This window comes from Haliotis rubra, unplaced genomic scaffold (genome assembly GCF_003918875.1).
Source record: "Haliotis rubra isolate DU_JTF1 unplaced genomic scaffold, ASM391887v1 Scf86, whole genome shotgun sequence".
Taxonomy (NCBI): Eukaryota; Metazoa; Mollusca; class Gastropoda; order Lepetellida; family Haliotidae; genus Haliotis; species Haliotis rubra.
The window spans coordinates 1,740,619-1,764,053 of NW_025767590.1; the positions used below are offsets into that span (position 1 = coordinate 1,740,619).

General features: G+C 41.1%; 1 protein-coding gene across 6 annotated transcripts in view; it reads right to left on the bottom strand.

Annotated features, from left to right (window-relative positions):
- Positions 1-16,541: 16,541 nt before the first annotated feature.
- The window catches only part of LOC124262868 (glutamate receptor ionotropic, kainate 2-like), an 86,646-nt gene continuing 79,752 nt past the window's right edge, over positions 16,542-23,435 (bottom strand). For all 6 annotated transcript variants that reach the window (XM_046697452.1, XM_046697449.1, XM_046697454.1 and 3 more), the window contains exons 11-14: positions 22,153-22,982; positions 20,913-21,099; positions 17,211-19,209; positions 16,542-17,153 (exon numbers count right to left, since the gene is read on the bottom strand). In XM_046697452.1, the coding sequence (XP_046553408.1) occupies positions 19,159-19,209; positions 20,913-21,099; positions 22,153-22,982 (1,068 nt within the window). In that variant the 3' untranslated portion in view covers positions 16,542-17,153; positions 17,211-19,158. The remainder of the gene's footprint in view (positions 17,154-17,210; positions 19,210-20,912; positions 21,100-22,152; positions 22,983-23,435) is intronic.

The window sequence follows — 23,435 nt, forward strand, 5'->3', positions numbered from 1 at the left end:
AGAGTGTATTGAATTTCTCAAGCAAGCTTCATACCAAAGCACGGACTATAATAGGCCCAGGGTGACTATTGAGGGGGAAACAACTATTGCGATAGCAATAGTCTGTTGCAACGTACTATTACGACCAACTATTGCAATACTATTGCAATAGTTTTCACTCTTCTTGAATTGGATCATATGAAGTCATTTCCCAAATGAATATATAGTTTATATGAAATAAAAACAAGCTGAAGTGGTTCCAGTCTATTTTAGTAACTGACAAGAAACTTGAAAGACTGATCAAGTAAACAGTTAAAACATAACTTTGTTGTTATTCACATTTTCAAACTCTGTTTGAGAGGTAATAGGGGCGGATAACTCTAAATCAAAGTGAACGAATCTGGTGTTTCCTGTATTTTGCACTGCGCATTTATCAACGGAAGTCAATAACTTAACTATCGATAGTCACACACACTGTCGATGCATCGTTACCATGATGTGCGAACCGCAATCTATACTGCGCTAAAGAGCTCCAAAGACGTAAAGGACCACCCGAATCCTTTGTATATAAATTTACTGTACTGTATCTACCTTGCCATTACATCTTGTGGGTAGTTTCAGTATCCTCGGGGGCGGCGGTGTAGCCTAATGGTAAAAGTGGTCACTCGTCACACTGAAGTCACGCACAACTCGAGAATATCGACCCTCGGGTGGGTAGGTAGGTAGGCAGGTAGGTAGGTAGGTAGGTAGGTAGGTAGGTAGGTTTTTCGGGCAACCTCGGGGCCTTCAAGAGGCCTGGAGGCCTGGCCTTTGAAACAGTTCAAAGAGACAGCCATCTTCCTATTGACTGCACCCTGAAGTTTTAGGCTTATTATAATGATGTTATTGGTCAAAGTTTGTTATAAGAAGTACTAGCTTATATCTGGCCTCGGCTTTTACATCTGTGGATTGGTTAGACATTTCAATACGACTCATTTGTTTGTCTTTGGCGACAAGCTCGTGTCCGGGACAAAGAGGGTGCAGGTTACGTAATGGGGCGAATGCTTCAGATCTCCGTATGGCTGATGTGCGAAGACTTGTCAGGAGTGTTCAGGGTGTTGTTGTACAAAACAACCTTAGCGCAAAGACTACCTTTAGGTGTGCGAGTTACGGCAGTGTATGAAATAAGGCTCGTCCGACCGCCCAAGACAGGCTAGATTTCTGCCGGACGGTCAAATTTTACAGCTAGCCAGCCCGATGGACGGAAGAAAAAATATATTCAGATAACGTGTCCACTGGCACTGCCTATTTAGGATTTAAGAAGGACTGGTTAAATCTCTTCCGGGCTGGTAAGTTTTTGAAGTTACCAGCCCAGATGTCTGGTTGGGTTTTTGGCTTATTTCATACACTGATTACGGTTACCTTAGCGGTAATAAAAACTTCGGGCCGAGCCGTGGATGCATCCAGGGTATTTGTGGGGATTTATCGGAATCTATACCCTGTTACCTAACGTGGTGTTGTAGTCTTGGAGATTACGTGGTAATAACTATATCGCATGTGGTTCCTCCTCAAGAGAGCCGGAAGCGTAGCACTGTTAAACCTAAGTGCAGTACGCTTGAGGACGTGAAATATTAATCTGGTACGCGGATGCCAATATTTCAATGCTGAGTTATATTTTTTGTCTTTTTCTTGCCAGGAGTAACACATCAATAAAATATTGTGCTCTAGTCTTATGAGGACGCATGGTCACGCAATAGATGTGAAATTCCAGTCTAATTTACTTGTACCAACTGTGAACACTGATATGACGAGATTTTAAATTGGATATCGATACTGAGAGAAATTACCTGGTAAGCCGAGGAATGGCACCCTCGCGTAAATATTTTAGGGGGGTATGCTTTACTGGAAGGCTTCATCTAACAACAGGTGTGCATGCTGTGTAAATAGGTCACACTGAATATGTACAGAGGCTTGGACGTTTATGCATCCGCAAAAATTATATTGATTTAAGAACTTAGAGAGTTCTTACACACCATTCACAGACACAGCATATCCCCGCGTTACGTTATCAAACTTGAACATGTTGGGTTCGTTCTAAATATTTATTTGGTGGTTGTGGTCTCATGATGATTGTCAAAATAGTTGTCATAGCAACAATGATGCCTGTCAGAGTATATTTGGTCACATTCTTATTGTATTGTTAATGGCAGTGAGCCTTAAATTAACAAATAATACTAAAAATAGAACTAAATTTCAGTTAGTTTGTACAGCGCGCATGCAGATTGTAGTCATTAAACGCAGTCGGACTAAGTGACATTGTGCGAATCTGTACAGTTACGCTGATACCACCAGCAGCCGCTGGCCTCTGTATGAATATTCCTAATGACAATGAGACAGAACCCAGTTTGAGAGTCCCCCAGGGACATCAGTCAATTGCTGACCAGAAAGAAGGGTCCCTGAAGGCCGTTTATCCCAGGTAAATCATTCTTCCATCTGGCAGCACTGATTCACCCAGCGTCACCAGCAGGCTAGAACAATACCATTCAATTGTCGTTTTGTACAGAATAATTATAGTTGTATGCATGGCGTACAGCAAACATGGCCAGAAAGGCGGGTATGCAAATTGGAAATCAACTGGTGAATTATTGACGAGCGATGAGCAAACACGTCGACACACACGTGATTACATGGAGACGTGACGCGATATAATAACTGCTACATGTTCAACAAAACCCGTGTTGATCATCACGTACACCCAGAGTTAGTTCCCCTTTAAGTAGTGACGCGTGTACTGCAGTATAGCCATTGAATGATTATTTTGCGATGTGTGTACAGCATAAAAAGTCAGTGTCGCTGAGTTTCGACTTTGTTGGCATTGAAACAGCATCCGATGAGGATGCAGTTAATACAAACAATTCAAGTGAGCGTGGATGGTTTTATGAATTCGCGAACAAAGCTGGGCAATGGTAACAGAGGAATATACTTCAATAGAACAGGGAATCAAACCATTGTAATCGTTTCTGGTGCAGTTTTCAACGAATCCGTAACTGCATTCGGTGATTATTTGATTAGCAAACCTTCATGTGTACCTTCTAACTTTCTGAATTGTTGGTCTCCCAGCACCTACTCGCTTCTTTCCGTTCCCAGTGCCCAGTGGCTGAAGCGTTCGCCCATTACGCCGAAGGTCATGGTTCGATTCCCCACATGGACATAATGTGACACGGCCATTTCCGGTGCCCCATGTAATGATATTGCTGGGACATGGTCACACATGCCTTGTAGGGTGAGTAAGTGAGTTATGTTATACGCCGCACTCAGCAATATTCCAGCTATAGGGCGGGGGTCTGTAAATAATCAAGTCTGGACCAGACAACCCAGTGATCAACAGCATGAGATTCAACCCTGTAAGGTGACGTGGATCATACTATGATTTTAAATACAATATCAGTAAAATGTAGTGAATGTCCATGATCCATTTCTTTGATGATGATGACGACGACGATGATGACGATGACGACGATGATGGCGATGGCGATGGTAATGATAAGACTAACAGCTTAGATGCTCCTGGTGGAACTAATTCCGCATCAGATCATGCCCGCCCAAGTCTATTTAAACTGGTTCAGCTGTTGATATGCGGCACCGCTTGCTGAACACTTTTAACCACTCGCTCAGGGAGACAGAACTCCGTCCAAGTGTCTATAGTTACCATTATCCCTTTGTGTGTTCGCATTGTCTGATCTGCAAGAGGAAATTTCGTTAACTGCAGCTAGATGTCAATAATAGAATAATGTAGGAGGTTTTGTTTCACGCAGGCTACATGCGCTCAAAGCCAAGTTCGACCATACGACTGATGCGCAACAGAGAAGCCTCTTCAGAAAAATGCAGCATAAATAGAAATCTGGAGACAGCTAGAATGACTGCTCGTGATTGTCGGTACACTCCCTGGAGATGGCCAATGGCTGTTGTTGGGGAGTATAGTCCGTCTGTTATACCTGGGTCTGTGTTTGCGGTGATCAAGGTAACTAGTAACGCCAGACTGAGAACACCTGCCAGAATGACGGACAAGCCTCTCTCTGGACACCGTGATATATTGTGAACCACAGAAGCAAGCACGTAGAGTTTGGGCGTTTGATCCAGATGACGTCATGGCTCTGTGTTTGGGGGGTTGTACTTGGCTGGTTCCCATACGACTGACAACGTAGGCGTTTGTGATGTTCAGTTATTGTTTTCATTGTTGTCAGTGATGAATATCACATAATTGGCGTAGCTGATTGTCAATTGACACAACTGTCTGTAAAATGGTCGGAAAAATGTTATGAAAGATAAGACTGTATATGAGTGAGTGAGTGAGTGAGTGAGTTTAGTTTTACGCCGATTTTAGCAACATTCCAGCAATATCACGGCGGGGGACACTAGAAAATGGACTTCACACATTGTACCCATGTGGGGAATCGAACCCGTGTCTTCGGCGTGACGAGTGAACGCTTTACCCTCTAGGCTACCCCATGCACCAGATTGTGTATAGTTCCATGCCACAGTAAAGGTGCTTAAATACTTTTTAGAGTGGCAAATGGTCTGAGGCGCAGGGATTTACCGCTACCCGTTGTGCTATGTTTGTCAGCAGCATATACGTGCTCGTCGGCTTCACCAAAGTGTTGAACGTCCAAGACCTGCCCCACGTCGGGCTGTCCCCCAACCCCATATCAAGGGCTGTTACTTTACCCGAAAGCCTGAAGTGGTGAAGGCCTTGGACGTCTATATCTTGGTGATGAAAGACCAAAAGTGAGTGAGTGAGTTTGGTTTTACACCGCTTTTAGCAATATTCCATCAATATCATGGCGGGGGACACCAGAAATGGGCTTCACACATTGTACCCATGTGGGGAATCGAATCTGGGTCTTCAGCGTGACGAGCCAACGCTTTAACCGCTAGGCTACCCCGTCTGCCCTGAAAAACCAACTCGCTGACTAGGTTGACACATGTCATTGTATCCCAATTGCGCAGATCGATGCTCATGCTGGTGATCACTGGATTGTCTGGTCCAGACTCGATTATTCACAGACCGCCGCCATATAGCTGGAATATTGCTGAGTGCGGCGTTAAACAACAAACAAACTCCACAGGCGTGCAACTAGTACGACTACAAAATATCACCACTAAAATATGCACGGAAAGGATTCCATTCTGTTGTAAAATAGCAGAGTCAGACTTCAGTAATTATAGAACATTACATATCACTGAAATGAATACCTTATCAGTTTAAAAGGTTTCCATTGTTGAATATATTTCCTAAGTATATTTGCATTAAATGTTAAACTGGCTCACTGCCTGAAACCAGTTCACACTAAACAAGTACCCATTGATTGTCATTGACAACAATAACGAATTAGCACAAGTCATAAACAAAGTCCGCAGTCAACTACACAATTATTATAGCCTTGTTGGTCAGTATTCCCATTGGCCCTGAGAAGTGACGATCATTCACAGTTGGCCGATAATGTTTGTGTGACAACTTGTGATGTATTAGCTGATGTTATCATATTTTCCTAATGACTACTTCTCACTCAACAACATAGGAGCATAAAAGTGGGGAACCGATACCACGATTCGAATTAGATGAGGCCGGAGGCGTGGATGCGCATATATGACAGTGTTAATAGTGGTCACTCTAATAGCATACTGTGAGCTCGTGGGCACTGCAGCGCCGCGGGTTCTATTTGGGCATCACTTTACAATCATAAAATCAACAGACTGACGCACACATTATTCAGTGAATAACATAAATGGTTATCCCCAAAGGACCCCATTATTGAGGGTGTCCACTGGACCATTTTGGTACTGGGTTTTATAACCATTGAGATCAAGCTTCGTAGTCTCCCCAAAAGCGTTTACAGCTTTCCACATCTCAGAAGAAATCCTCGTAATTCCGAAATTGGATGAATACAGGTACATACTTTGCCGACAAGAGAGCCACAATCAATGCCATTTTACTCCATGACCATTTCTGGAAAGTAGCATTATGGAAACTGATAAATAATGAATTGTGCTTAGTTATTAAATCCTCAGTATGTAAAATCAGGTTTTGTTTTGTTGCTGAACGCCGCACTCAGCAACATTCCAGCAATATGACGGCGGGGACACTAGAAAATGGACTTCACACATTGTACCCATGTGGGGAATCGAACCCGTGTCTTCGGCGTGACGAGTGAACGCTTTACCATCTAGGCTACCCATGCACCAGATTGTGTATAGTTCCATGCCACAGTAAAGGTGCTAAAATACTTTTTAGAGTGGCAAATGGTCTGACGCGCGAGGTTTACCGTGCTACCCGTTGTGCTATGTTTGTCAGCAGCATATATACGCTCGCTCGTCGGCTTCACCAAAGTGTTGAACGTCCAAGACCTGCCCCACGTCGGGCTGTCCCCCAACCCCATATCACGGCTGTTACTTTACCCGAAAGCCTGAAGTGGTGCAGGCCTTGGACGTCTATATCTTGGTGATGAAAGACCAAAAGTGAGTGAGTGAGTTTGGTTTTACCCAGATAGCATTGGTATGTTGGCCCATAGTTGGCCCATAATCACCAGTTTGGTTGGCCCATTGTTGGCAAACTGACGATGGGCCCACTTGGATATGCTCATCGGGTCCACGTTGGCCCATCATGTTGGCTGATTGTTGGGCCAACGAATGAAAATTCACACAAAACCATGGCCCATAGTTGGCCCAACGTAGTGATTTTGTTGGCCTTATGTTGGCACCACCGTGCTTCAACATTTAGCTCTTTCTTGACCTTTGTTGTACATGGCCCATTTGGCCCAACGATGTGATTTAGTTGGCTTATGTTGGCTGTATTTCAACATTTAGCTCTTTCCTGACCTCTGCAATCAGAAACATATATAAACAACACAACAAGTTAATCAAGTGAACTATTTAATTCTTTTTTTCATTGTTATTTGAACATTATTGTATTTCTTGTCTTAGGTCTTTTGGCTGTCGCCGCTGACAGGTTTTCGAACTGCTGCTGAAAAACAACCCAAAATTTCATGAAACTGTCAGATATCATAATTTTAAACATGAGAACTATCGTAAAAGGACATAGTATTTGACCTTATGTTTTATTTGAAACATACAACTTAATGATTGAAAACTTCTTGTTTATTGCACAGAGTGACGTTCGGATGTAGATTCTTACACTGTTATCAAGCTAAAACCAAATGATGAGAAGTATATATGCGTAGTATGTTTTGACAATCAGCAGTTTGACATTAACAACAACATGTAATTGAATAACAACTGGTACATTATTGGGAGAGGCCAGATGGGGACTAAGAACAACAAATGGAATGGTGATGAAGCCAATAAACAGGGGGGGATTCAGTTGTAACAACAAGCTGATAGGGTGCTTTGATAGTGTCTATAGTTTGATTAGTTCTTCATTGGTCTGTCGTTTCATGTGACTGCAAAATTTGGTTTTCTTGCAATTTTTAGATTTTGTGTTAGTGAGCAATTCATTGGTCTCAAATGAAATCAAACAAACTATGAGTTGGTGGGTTACTGGTTGAGGCCCGTGAAGACATGTTGTAGGTGGTTCCGCTGGTTTCATCACTAGATCCATTTGTTGTTCTTAGTCCCCAACTGGCCGCTCCAAATTATGTTTATTTGACAAAACATACTCTGTACATGTATATAGACCTTCATCATTTGCTTGTAGTCACTTTTAGCTTGATAACGGTGTAAGAATCTACATCGAAATATCGTTCTATACAATAAACAAGAAGTTGTCATCCATAGAGTTGTATGTTTCATTTTGGACTCACCAACTTCTAGAATGCTGTTCAAATAATGTGTTATTTGGATATGACGTGTAACTACTATAACTGTGATACATATATCTGATATGATGATGTTGAGCAATTATTGGTTGTAAAGATGAATAATAGAGAGAGTTGTATATGTATAAGCAATTGTGTAATTGTATAAGCAATTGCCTTTCAATACAGTATGTGTCAGTTTCTTTTGCCTAAATGATGATTTAAACCAATTATTTCACAATATATTCGCAATTCAGTATCACAGAAATAACAATGCATATTTACCAGTTGAAGGCCTCCAGAAATGTAGTGTCGTCTGCTCTTTGAATATCAGGTAAAGCTATCAATGATGACAAGTTTGGTATTCAATTTGGAGAAAACAACGCTGTAAAATTCACTGCATCATAGTTGAAAGACAGGGAAATGGATTCTTTCTTTTTGTCTGTGTAATTATTTCAACTTTCATCAAAATCTTTATAAGAAAACATTGCTAAAAATGGCCGTGTGCTCACTCTTTTATTCACAATGTTGGGCCAACGGTGGCCCAACTTTTTGAAATAGATGTAAGATCAGGAAAAATAGGCAGAGTTTTTCAAATGTTGGCCCACTGTTGAACCAACGTGTCAAAAGCCACCGTTACTTTTAAGTCATTAAGATAACGTTGGGCCAATGTTGTCAAACTGTTGGCCAACCAACCAACCATATACCAACATTGGCCCAACACACCTTTGCTATCTGGGAAATGGGCTTCACACATTGTACCCATGTGGGGAATCGAACCTGGGTCTTCAGCGTGACGAGCCAACGCTTTAACCGCTAGGCTACCCCGTCTGCCCTGAAAAACCAACTCGCTGACTAGGTTGACACATGTCATTGTATCCCAATTGCGCAGATCGATGCTCATGCTGGTGATCACTGGATTGTCTGGTCCAGACTCGATTATTTACAGACCGCCGCCATATAGCTGGAATATTGCTGAGTGCGGCGTTAAACAACAAACAAACTCCACAGGCGTGCAACTAGTACGACTACAAAATATCACCACTAAAATATGCACGGAAAGGATTCAGAGTCAGACTTCAGTAATTATAGAACATTACATAGCACTGAAATGAATACCTTATCAGTTTAAAAGGTTTCCATTGTTGAATATATTTCCTAAGTATATTTGCATTAAATGTTAAACTGGCTCACTGCCTGAAACCAGTTCACTAAACAAGTACCCATTGATTGTCATTGACAACAATAACGAATTAGCACAAGTCATAAACAAAGTCCGCAGTCAACTACACAATTATGATAGCCTTTGTTGGTCGGTATTCCCATTGGCCCCGAGAAGTGACGATCATTCACAGTTGGCCGATAATGTTTGTGTGACAACTTGTGATGTATTAGCTGATGTTATCATATTTTCCTAATGACTACTTCTCACTCAACAACATAGGAGCATAAAAGTGGGAACCGATACCACGATTCGAATTAGATGAGTCCGGAGGCGTGGATGCGCATATATGACAGTGTTAATAGTGGTCACTCTAATAGCATACTGTGAGCTCGTGGGCACTGCAGCGCCGCGGGTTCTATTTGGGCATCACTTACAATCATAAAATCAACAGACTGACCACACATATTCAGTGAATAACATAAATGGTTATCCTCAAAGGACCCTCTATTATTGAGGGTGTCCACTGGACCATTTCGGTACTGGGTTTTATAACTATTGAGATCAAGCTGTAGTCTCCCCAAAAGCGTTTACAGTTTCCACATCTCAGAAGAAATCCACGTACTCCCGAAATTGGATGAATACAGGTACATACTTTGCCGACAAGAGAGCCACAATCAATGCCATTTTACTCATGACCATTTCGGAAAGTAGCATTATGAAACTGATAAATAATGAATTGTGCTTAGTTATTAAATCCTCAGTATGTAAAATCAGGTTTTGTTTTTGTTGCTGAACGCCGCACTCAGCAATATTCCAGCTATATGACGGCGGTCTGTAAATGATAAAAAATCCAGTGACTGGCGTCATGAGCATCAACTTCATGAAACGAAGCAATGCATCCACGACGTCAGCGAGCCTGACCACCCAATTCCATTAGTCGCCTCTCAAGACATGTAATATGTATGGGTAGCTGAAGGCCAATTCTAACCCGGATCTCCGCGGATATCTTCTCGGATGCAATTGTTGCACGAGCCCTGCAAATCACGGACACAGCTGCAGACCACTGCCCGAGAACTGGGGCGCAGCGTCTGACGTCATACCAAGATGACGTTCAACTCAGGCGACGTCATCTCCGCAACAGATGTGTGACTACCAACACACACACACGCACGCACGCACACACACACACGCACACACACTCCCCAGCAGACAGTTGTTTAGAGTGAGAGTGTCAGCAAAGACGCAGTTATACTGCTTGGGCACTGGAACAAAGGCACTGGAACAGGGTTGAGTCAAACTTCCGTGACGAGTCAAACTTCACTCCTCCAGGGGAATGTTACTGCCATGCAGCATCGGGACCATGTTTTGACCCATGTCCTTCTGCCATCCCTGCAGCTCCATGGTACTGGACTGACATTTAAAACATTTTCACTTTGTAAATAGAGACAAACACTTTGAAATAAGTCTCAGGTTATGGCTTAAACGGTAGACTGTTACAAGGACTTGTGTGTATATATGAATCAGATTGACAATACGATGTGCCGTTGAGATTGACATCCAGTGAACGAGGGAAAAATTAAGCGCCTTTAAGCAGTTGAGCTGAGCTGGATATCGGCGCTATACAAATGTTAATATGTAAATGTAAAATTTAAATGAAACAGTGCAATGGTGTGTGGTAATGCCTGTCAGATAGTTGGTGGGTTTCAGGGCCAGCCAAATGTTTGCCTAAATTTTAGGAAGTCAATATGATATATTTTAGAAGTACCCTTAAACGAAACAAAACTGGAGACAAATCTAATTCAACAGAATTGAAATGTGAGATAAAAGCACCGTTAGAAAATTAGAAAAAACGAATTGTTTCCTTTGGCGAACGAGACAGTTGAAATGTAGTAGTTACCCTCCGTAATTGAGTAAATGCTGCTCCAGTATCCGAGTGTGGGGTGTGTGGGTGTGTGGGTGTGTGGGATGTGTGGGTGAGTGAGTTTAGTTTTACTCCGCTTTTAGCAATATTACAGCAATATCAAGGCGGGGACACCAGAAATGAGCTTCACACATTGTACCCATGTGGGGAATCGAACCCGTGTCTTCGGCGTGGCGAGTGAACGCTTTAACCGCTATGCTACCCCACCGCCGCTGTATCCTCGTACCTACAGTGGACTGATAATTGTCATCGTTGTTATTCCAACATGCGATATATGCTTACCATGGGGGATAAGAGAAAAACATTAACACGAATCAACACGAATGCCAGTCCACAGGGGCGTGTCACGCTTAGAAACAGCGTTAGAAAGACATAAAGGTATATAGACCCAACCCTAGTAACGACGGAACCACCCCTTCCTCAATCAAAGTTAGATTTCAACACGTAAACTATTTTTAAGGCCCGTCGAGGCCTACGGATCGAAAGCAAGATGATTTCCCTACAAAATGGGCTATAAATGGTCACAATCGGATCATTATTTCAGAAGTTATATGCCACGACTCACCGAAAACAGCTACCTCCGCAATTCCAAGCCAAACTCATGGATCAGCCAAGACAGCGAAAACTCACCTTTTAAATTCGTTTATTAATTCCAGCCACGTTGACAGAACTTTGATTGAGAATGGGGTGGTTCCGTCGTAACATCCCTTTCTCTTTATATAGTACTAGGGTTGGGTCTATATACCTATATGTCTATATAACGCTGTTTATAAGCGTGACACGCCCCTGTGTGCCAGTCTATATTCGACATGAAGTTGAAACATGAAGGGGAGCTTTAAAAAGAAAACACTTATGTGCCATAGTCAGAAGGAATATGAGTGAGTGAGTGAGTTTAGCTTTACGCCGCTTTTAGCAATATTCCAGAAATGGGCTTCACACGTTGTACCCATGTGGGGAATCGAACCCGGGTCGTCTGCGTGACTAGCGAACGCTTTAACCGCTGGGCTACCCTACCGCCCGAGAAAGAATATGATTGGAACTACACTTGTGATATTCTTTTATTAGTTCTACCAGGTATCTTCAAACATGTGTGGATTGCAGGTTTGTTAATAGAAGAAGCTGTTATTCTGTAGAAACTCGAGAAAAATCACAACATGAAGATTATAGGCAAATTATAACATTCAACTGAATATGAGGCAGACGTAGACACACATATATACATTGTGACATCTGCTAACGTTTAGGCAACTTGCATCTGATTGTATCCTTCATGGCAAAGTATTCAAGGCTACCTGATTGTATCCTTCATGGCAAAGTATTCAAGGCTACCTGATTGTATCCTTCATGGCAAAGTATTCAAGGCTACCTGAGTGTATCCTTCATGGCAAAGTATTCAAGGCTACCTGATTGTGAATGTTACTAGTATGGTTCAAGTCTGTCTTAACAAGAATGACCATTGTTATTGATTGTAGGCAAATGGCGGCCTTGTGATGAAGCTGTCTTAGCTCAGACCAATGGTAGTCTTTTTCGATAAAAATTAGAACTGCCGTAGGAGCTACTGTTAAAGACTTCTTATAGATAGTTATTTTGTGTCATTTTGTATCCAAATGTATTGGCTTGAGTGTATAGTTTTACATATTTAATGTGGACATTCTAACGTAAAACTTAAACTTCGTATGTCGGCCTTGATAGATCCCTATCCTTTCGAGATTGTGTTTGTGGAAAAAAGCAGATAAGGGACATTTTAACATGTGTGTTCTCTTCTACGATTAAGAGGAGTGTTTATCGAGATAGTGGATATGAAAATAGAAAACATTAATAAGCACGTCTGTGTGTGAAAGAAAACATGACTAAACGACACGTCCGATAAGAGGAACAGTTTATTTTGCATGCTGGAAAATTATTCAGGCAAAATTGACAGTCATTCCTGACAATGAGTTTGTGATACAGGTCCAAGATGCTAATCTACTTTCATTCAGACACATTTAGAACTTAGCTCGGAACGACAGCACAACATTCTTCTCCATCTCACAGAGTGTATTGACCTTCAAAAGACGTCACAGAGCCATCGCGACATTGTGGAACTCACTTCAGTCGTAGGGAGCGATATATAAACTTAATCAAGCAGTGCCACCAACAAACAACCTGTATTTACAGGAAGAAATTGTACAATAAATACGTTGTTTCTGTGACTTCAAAGAAATGTCACTTTTCAATTCAAACTATTGCCCAATACGAATAACCTGAACTCAATAAATTTTCTGTTTTCTATTTTCACGAATGAGAAGCAAATGAGTCACTACAACTGAAATGTCCACATAATACACAGTTGTACAAGATGAGGCCTGATATATGCAGGCACTTCATGAAAAGAACCGTTGGCCAATATTCCGACCTAAAACACTGTACACTGAAATAATACAAATCACCCGAAAGCTTCTGAGCCTAGTTATTAGCTATCATTTGGAATTGATTTAAAATGCTGCTTTAGGGAGGTCATTTCTTTAAAAAAATGCGTTGTGTTTTTTATTCATGTCGATGTTCTACAGGCAACCATGGATGATGACGCCGAAATGTAGTCATTGGCTTAATGGTACACAGTAACAGCACCTGTTTGACGCCGTTTGCAGTTGTATTTCAGTTACATAATGGCTGTCACCTTATTGTGGAAGGAAAACCCCAAATGAAGAAGTTCTTGGACGTTTACCATTTTGAAACACGGGCATGGTGTTGACAGCCTTATAAACATAATCAAGGTGAAAATGAGATTTAACGCACGATCACATGACCTGGTACGGCTAAGGGACCTAACTCTGCTCAGCGACTTGCGGCTGCTTAGACGACTTGGTCACCAAAACCCCTCCACTATGCAGCCTGTCCAAAGGTAATGTAGGCCACAACGTATCTGGCAGACTGAAAGACGTTCATTTGTCATGCCATGAAACATCTTAAAGGTCACATAAACCCTAGGGGGTACAAATACATAAATCACTAACTGGCATCGTTATAAATGAAACCCCGTCATTAAAACTACTCATTTCGACCTTTAATTGACTTAAATCGACCTTTTTGACAACAGTGCACAATTCTCACCCGCGAACGAAATTTCAACCAATCAGAGCGGCGCGTCTCTGTGACGTCATATGAGGAATAGCTTTGAGGGCCGATGCAGAATTCATCTACATTTTAGGGGGGTAAATTATCTTGTTTACAGGCTTGTATAAACCTGAAATCGTGACAATTGTTGTGGAAAATGAAAGCTATATGTTCTCACAATCTACTGTCATTTAATTTTGTCTCCTGCTTTGCCTAGTTTCCGAGTTACAACTTGTTTTCATAGACGATTCTGTCAAAATCGATTGGTGTCGTTAGGCCCTATTTGTATAATGACTGATCTAAATTGATCCCATTTCTGTGTTTTTTTACCTCGATATTTAATCATGTCATGTAAAAATCTGTTTGTATTCTCAAAACAGTGTCGGCCCATAAGTTTTCACATGCAATACAGCAATTAATACTCCCTTGTTGTAACCCGTGTTAGGTGGTATAAACCTACACATGTTATTTGTCATCATTCACTTGATGGTCAGTTAATGAATTTATAACAGGTATAATTAGTGGTAACACACTTAGATTACCCGACAAAGGTTCCCATTTGGCATTTCTTGTGTCTGGAGTAAATATTCAACATTATAAACATCGATCAAAGGATTAACCGATAACACGCTGATTGATTAATTACTTTTATCTTACACAGCGGAATTGTCAAAAGGTAGTGTTTATGTATGTAGATTTACTAATCTATACTGAATACACTCTGTCGTGTCGGTGTCTGCGTAAAAACAACGTGCTTCGTTCAAAGGATTAACCGGCAATACATTGATTGATTGCCCATTATTGGCTAACTAATTTACTGTTTTTTAAAGAAAGGCGGACATTATGCAATTAGTTGCCAGGTGTGCTATCTTGGGTGACCAATGAGACTATACACCAATACCTGAAAAGATTGATCACTTTTTCGTATATTAAACTGTTAAACGACACATCATTTGGAACAGTTTTGTGGATATTGATGGATACATTCCTCGAACAAGGTAATGGCCTGATATTGTTCCTATAACTTTAATCTGTTTTAATTTTAATATTTGCATTTTGTTTTTATTCATTTGTCGTAGCATTCAACAGAATCATTGTTTTCGCCGTGAAGTGTAATGAGACAGACAACATACACTAGGGTGTGTGTGCGGATTATGATTCACATTGGCAAACTATAAAATGTCTAGCTATTACAGTTCTGTTATAAATTCACTATAAGTATCAGCAGATCGTCTGCTTTTTATTTAGTTTCAAAATGCATACAAGTATGATAATAAACTAATTAGGATTATAAGACCAAATATAAAGACGCACATTGACTAGTATCTACATACTGGTGAGTGGACATTAACCATGTGAATGTAGCAAGAAATTTATCGCGCAGTATTGTAACTTCGACCCCCACCTCGCTTCCGTGGAAGAAATCGTTATGTTATAAGTTGTGTCATGCATAATCCGTTTGGTTATGATTCCAATAACTATTTAACTACGAGTAGAAAGTAGTTTTGATTTTCTAACTTGATGAAAACAAACTATAATCTCATTAATTCTAACAGACTTTACGATTTTCAAAAATGGCGGCGCCCTGTCGGGAACATCCGCCAGTCTGAGGATAAATGCTATTTAGGTTTGTTTTCACCGAGTTACAAAATCAAAACTACTTTCTACTGGTAGTAAAATATTTATTTTATTGATGGCCAATAGGATTTTGCATGACATAGCGTATAACATAACAATTTCTCTCCTGGCAGCGAGGTGGGTGTCAATATAATACTACTTACAATATTATTGTTACTTCGACCACAACCTCACTTCCGAGGAAGAAATCGTTATGTTACAAGTTGTGTCATGGAAAATCTTTATGGTCATCAATCATATATATTTTACTACAACTAGTAAGTAGTTTTGATTCTTTAACTTCCGTGAAGCGATCTGAACACAAGTAAGATATCGTTTCAGGCTTCCACAACGCTCGCTTCGCACTCACAAACATAACCCATTTAGCACGAACTGCGGGGTTCTGTGGAAATCTGTGCATGGTGACACCATCGCCCGACCCCCTAGGAGCAATTGACGACAAAGCAACGATTCGGCATGTCGTCGTTGATGTCGAGAAATCATCAAAATGATGAGCATGCTACACACTTTCTATACAACTAACTGAAAATCGTTCCTCATATGACGTCACTGCAGTGCTCTGGCGACAGAGTTACGTAACATGTCTGTGGTTTCGTTGGCGGGCGAGAGAGAAGCAGGCGACTTTTTGGCCACTTTTAATCGCTCGGTATTAATTAACCACAAGTTTTTAAAGAATAAATTTTGTCTTCCGCATAAGACTAACCACAAATCTTTCATATGTAATGGTTAAAAGAGTAACAAAAAACAAAGTTTAGTGGTTCTTTAAGGTTTTGCCCATCTGAACTGACTTTATTATTACGGCCTAGGATATGGTGAAGATTGATTTATGTTGGAAGAAAATGTAACTCTGATTATCAAAGTGTTCCTATTTACAATCAGCTAGCTGGCTCTACTGCTCACGATGATTTATCGACTTCCGGTGTACTCGACGATAATGACTACCATATTTTCAATGTATTATTCATTCACTCATGAATATGTTACATCCCGAACAATAACCGTTCACAAACAATGCTACTTCCCAACTTGTAGATTTAGGATACAATTTTCCATCTGAACATTGTTTAAGAAAAAAATTCAACCCCTGATCACATTGGCAACATGATAGCTGACACGTCAACTTTCAAAATTCTGAAATTTTTGGGAATTCGGAAAACCTAGGAAAACCACATATGACCACTTTATACAAGTGAGGAAACATGATCGAGTCCTCGCGAAAACAGCTGCTTTTTTGCTCATTTGTGGGTAAACATGCATGAGGATGGGACGGATGACGTGCCCCACTGTTAGGTCAGCTGGACCATCTGTCCAGTTGAGGTGAAGCATGGTCTGCTGGACAGGCAGACATCATACACACAGACAATACCTACATATATACATACGATCTACTTACTATCTGTACACGCTGACCAGGTGTGACTGATCATATGCAACTGGAAATCAGGGAGTGTACAGTATGGTAAATGTACATGGTGATTCGCGATATACAGACGGGTTTAACCACAATTAGCAGAACGGGTCGTTGTTGTATAGGTACTACTTATATATATATATACCGAGGTACCTTTCTGTTCCAAAACAGTCTCTTAGTAAAGATCTGATTACACAAATATACACCAACTTTGCAACGTTGAGCACTGGAGACGAGGCATCTTCACCATTAATAAAGATTTTACTTTGAAGACTTGTCCAGTCATTACTTCCAAACTGATCTCGCGATTTGAGGAATGGACACGTTTATTTGTGCTTGACGTACTTTGCCAAATCTGGTGTAATCTGACTTCAGGAAAATTACAGTTTTAAGTCGGGCAGTGCGATAGTTCTTATGACTTTATCATATTTTGCCGACTCTCCACTTCATGGAACACCAATCCTCCAATATACGTACGCAACCTTTTTAATGACGCCCCTGTAACAAATGACCAGTCCCTCTAAATAACGTTCAAATGGCAAAAACAACAACCCATAATTTTTGGCCACCCGCCCCGCTTCTGCCTGTCATTGTTTCGTGATCCCGGGGTTCATACCTACATAACATTGACCCTAACTGCTATAGCAACACACAATGATCCACGATTGTCTCTTCAAACGCGCTATACAGGTTAATTTAGAAGTATTTTATACAGGCCACATCAAGTGCATAAAAGAACAGATATATAAACAAATTTATGTTCATGGTCCGTTTGAGTATAAATGTATATATATATACACACACACACATGGGTACACAGTAATTATGCATCAGCTGCATATAAACAGTGCACTTCTTTAAAACTCTATTGCATAAAGTCCCGTGAATGTTGATGATGATTTATCCGGGCGAAACCAATGATTAATATATTCTCCGGATCATAACTGAACTGGTTGTACCTTTCCAATGCGCAGCAACTATTACCTCTATGCACACATTCGCAGTCAGGGAACCAGTCAAGCGACATTGTTCAGAAAACAGGAACACAATACTGAACAACTATACTAGTCAAAAGATGTAATGACATGACAGAGTAACATCTGTAACATGAAGGATTTGGATGGTCCTTTACGTCTTTAGAGTAGTATAGTTTGTGGTTCGCACGCCATGGTCTGTGCTTTGGTATGAAGCTCGCTTGACGAAAATCAATACACCTTTAGAAGTCACGTGCAATAATGCTTTAGGAAGATGCTAAGTGTGCTACTTAACTGTCGGGCAAAAGAATATACTTGAAAATTTGATTTGACAAAAACGTTCACAAACGCTATTAAAACGTTACAATGCAGAAAGCTTCCATCCATCCATCACTATCGAATAATCATTTCTAGTATGTTTCATGTTCAGCTTTCATCAAACACGGGGGTACTTTCTTTTGTCCGACACTTTACAACTGACGAACACAGTACGAGGTATATACAAAAGAGTACAATGAAGTCTTTGATAGAAACATCTGATCAGTATAAAAGTGTCTTATGTGTAAGTCCACCCAGGCCTCAAAACAAAGAAATAATGAACATTTATGAAATCTGCATACTTATCAATACTAACTTATATAATACATATACAAATGTATCATTAAATACTTACACACCGTACGTGAATATCTGCTTCAAACACTAAAAAATACCATCCTCAAGGAGACCTGAGCTTTCAACGATGAAGCGTTTGTAAGTCGTTAGTTTGTTGAACGCCACGTGGTTGTTGCAAGGCACATCCACATCCACACAATCCGAATAAGGAAATAGGCATGTTAATGTTATCCAGATAAGGGAATAGTAAAGCAAACAGCTTCGTTTTCGGATAATTCCGAAATAACAGGAATATACTGCAGTATGAACTCAGTATTAATCAGCACTCATTCCGGAAAGTATTAATCAAAATTGGAATAGTTTCCGAATACGTCGTTTGGATTCGGGAACCTGAAATCTAACATTGAATGAAAAGCGAAACTGGATTCCCCTTGAGACATCAGCTCGGACTTCCGGTATAAGCGGAAGTCATCAGTATGACACGCAGACGTTGAGGTTGTCTCTCCGTCCAATCAGGAGGTTTTCCTCGCGTGGTATGTGGTATGTATTGCTATCAGTGCCATGTTCACTCATAGAAAACTGGACTTTTCTTTGCTGTTTGCTGTGAAATCTGGTTTATCCTTCAAGGAAAACAGAGAATATATTTCAATAGCAGATCAGTTTAACACCGAAATAGGTTTTATTAATCCTGTTGATTTCAGAGACTCGAAAGAGAGAGGGTTTGGTGTTTCCAGAACGCCGATTACAGAGGAGAGAATGTTACAGAGTTGGGTGTAGAGAAACACAATAGTACAGAAGCTGCTGCAGAGACGGTGACAAATATTGATAGACCAGTGTAGAGAATATTGAGAGATGAGTATAGAGAGTATGACTATTTGTCAGACGCTGCTATAGAGAGAGTGGAGTATATTCAGAGCCTGGTGTAGAGAGAGTGACGAATGCTGTAGATATAGTGACGAATATTCAGAGCCTGTGTAGAGATAGTTACGTATATTCGGAGCCTGGTATAGAGATAGTGACGAATATTCAGATGCTGGTATGGTGAGGATGACGTATGTTCAGAGGCTGGTATAAAAATTGTAACGAATATTCAGAGGCTGGTATAGAGATAGTGACGAATATTCAGAGGCTGGTATAGAGATAGTGACGAATATTCAGAGGCTGGTATAGAGATAGTGACGAATATTCAGAGGCTTGTATAGAGATTGTGACGAATATTCAGGGGTCGTATAGAGACAGTGACGAATATTCAGAGGCTGGTATAGAGGTAGTGACGAAAATTCAGAGGCTGGTATAGAGATAGTGACGAATATTCAGAGGCTGGTATAGAGACAGTGACGAATATTCAGAGGCTGGCATGGAGATAGTGACGGATATTTAGAGGCTGGTATAGAGATAGTGACGAATATTCAGAAGCTGGTATAGAGATAGTAACGAATATTCAGAGGCTGGTATAGAGATAGTGACGAATATTCAGATGCTGGTATGTTGAGGATGACGTATGTTCAGAGGCTGGTATAAAAATTGTAACGAATATTCAGAGGCTGGTATAGAGATAGTGACGAATATTCAGAGGCTGGTATAGAGATAGTGACGAATATTCAGAGGCTGGTATAGAGATAGTGACGAATATTCAGAGGCTGGTGTATAGAGATAGTGACGAATATTCAGAGGCTGGTATAGAGATAGTGACGAATAGTGACGAACAGTGACGAATATTCAGAGGCTGGTATAGAGGTAGTGACGAAAATTCAGAGGCTGGTATAGAGATAGTGACGAATATTCAGAGGCTGGTATAGAGACAGTAACGAATACCCAGAGGCTGGCATGGAGATAGTGACGGATATTCAGAGGCTGGCATAGAGATAGTGACGAATATTTAGCGCCTGTATAGAGATAGTGACGTATATTCGGAGCCTGGTATAGAGATAGTGACGAATATTCAGAGGCTTGTATGGTGAGGATGACGTATGTTCAGAGGCTGGTATAGAGACAGTGACGAATATTCAGAGGCTGGTATAGAGATAGTAACGAATATTCAGAGGCTGGTATAGAGATAGTGACGAATATTCAGAGGCTGGTATAGAAAGAGTGACGAATACTCAGAGGCTTGTATAGAGATAGTGACATATATGCTAAGGCTGGTATGGTGAGGATATGTATATTCAGAGGCTGGTATATAAGAGAGTCACGTATATTGAGAGGCTTTTATGTAGAGAGTGACGGCATATGTGCAGACAGTTTGTAGACAGTATAGAGAGGTTGACGAATATTCAGAGGCCAGTGTCGAGAGAGATGATCACGGAGTGGCCTGTTTCTTTACCTTCTTGTTGTTCTTGTTGGCCTTGAGCAGGAGGTTGGCAGAGTACTCCGCGAGACAGGCCAACCCTGCAATCACTATACCGCCGACCAGGATGAAGAAGACGCCAGCCACGTTCTCAATCTGGAGTTCCGACGTCTCATCCGACGACGACTTGGCGGGGTCCGGGCAGCTCCTGCTTCCCCACCACCTGCACCCCGGGAAGAAAATAAACCGATTAAACGTAAGAAGTTCACTTCCTCCATTACTTACCTGGATGACATATGACGGCCTTACTTTGTTTTTGGTAGCGTTACAACACTCGCCTCCCCAACTGTACCCCTGTGGGATTCGAACCAAGATCAAATTTCTATTATTTAGTGTAAACTCTAGAGATTAAAGATCTATTTCTTTCACAAGAAACGAACAGTTTCTTCTTCTCGGGCATGTCAAGCATACGTTTGGGACTACAACCCTGTCAGAATGCACACAGAATGTTTTGATTTATCTGAATTTATGCTAAATGTAAATACCAGAGATCATATGGGAATGGAATAAATCTAAACTTGGAAATGAGTTCATTAGTGACGTCAGTCCCTTGAGTTGCCGTTCCTCCTTCATGGAAAACACCGTTACAGTAATTACTTGAGATGTCCCGAGAGCAGACTGAGTGTTTGTATATGAGAAAACCAAACTACATTTTTATGGACAGTGCAAGGAAGCTGGTCTGAGAAGCATATGCCGGTGAGCTGGTGTGGCGATACTTTGCATACAGAATAGTATAACTCAATACAATTACCAATGCATGCAGCAGAATTGTCACCCGTTTATACCAAGGTTCTCCTGCACAAAGTGTTCTTAGCACTACGATGACCCATATGTTAACATTAGCTAAATCATAGTTATAGCACAAAGTCCGTTTTGTACAACAAGGCCTAGAATGGATTTTGAGATTTTCTCTCGTTAGAGTTTGTTTATGCAATATGTGTGAACTCAATTTGAGGTTTAGAAAGGGACTTGCCTCGCGAAAACCAGCATTGTCCCAGTCACTCTGTGCGCAATGACACTACATCAAGAGAGCCACCGAGTCTGAGCCACTTAGTCCCTTCCTATGACCACCATACGTTGCTGCATTGAGACCCATCTATTCCAGACTGACGAAGTCGTGCCTTATAGTTAATACGTTAATACGTTTCTGTAGCTACATCTACTGAGCCCATGTATACATATGTACCTAACTGTAAACGATTGTACGCATACTCACTTGTTCTCCAGTTCATGCAATATGCCACTATCGCTGAGCTTCAGTATGGTCATGGAGAGTTCTTCCAGATAAGTCGCCCCTGGTGGAACCCCTATCCCAAAACCCTTAGGGTCGAACGGTGGTCCTATCTCCATGACATCACAGTCTGTGGTTGTCTTATACTTGTTGACGGTGGTGTCCCAGAAAAAGGCATAGTTCCCATCCGTTACCTTGCCATAGCCTTCAGTTGTATTGTCTACCATGGAATCAGGTTCTATCTCTGACATCTGTGCCCACATCTTGGAGAAATGCTCAATGTTTGTGTTGGCGAAGAAGGACATGACGCCACTGTTCTTGACCGTTCCATACTTAATCTTGGTCTGCTGGGCCAGGTCTGTGACAGATTTGATTGGGGTGTTGATCTTCTTGACCGTGAGGAAAGCTGCGAGGTTGGCAGTGTAGGAGGAGATTAATATGAGGGCGAAGAACCACCATGAGCTGGTTAGAATACGTCCTGGGATTGTGATCGGGCAGGCGTCAGTGTTGCCTTGCAGCAGGGACCCGAATATAAACCAGAAACTCTCCCTGACAGAGATCTGGGGGTTGGTTCTCTGTTTGGTGGAACCGATTCTCTCCAACATGTACAGGACGAAGCTGACGACTACGAAAGCTGCGAGGGTGCAGCCCCAGACGGTGAGTGACAAGGGGTTGAGGAATTCGAAGTAGGACACCTTTCTCTGGGGGATCTTTAGGATAACTGTTATGTACCGTGTCATGAACGGCTTGGTGAAGTCAACGGCCTCCTCACGACCTGAGTTGATGCTGAGGGGAGCCACTGACATCGTTGCTTCCTGGAAATATGGTCATATTCATATTTTACAAAGATTAATAATATGTGTTTAAATATATTCCTCTGTACCACGATTGGTAACACATTGTCCTGACATTAGCTTTTAATTTCGTGAGTTCAAATCCAAGTTTCATATTTGAAATTTAGATTTCTCATTATACACTAATTGAGGCCCAGAATGTTTTAGTGATGTGTCAAAATGGCGAGTAATCTTGTTTTCCTTACAATGACTTTGGACAGGGATTTTTTTATTTGTATTCGAAATCAAAGTGAGGGTAGAAGAGGAGGTACACGCACATATATAACTCTCTCATCTGGAGATAAAAAGACGTCATATTGCATGCTACGTTTATTACGAACCTCGGTAAATGTGAAACACATGAATTTATGAAATGTAATATATATCAGTTATTCTTGATAAAGAAATATTTATACTATTCAAAGTGCTATTATA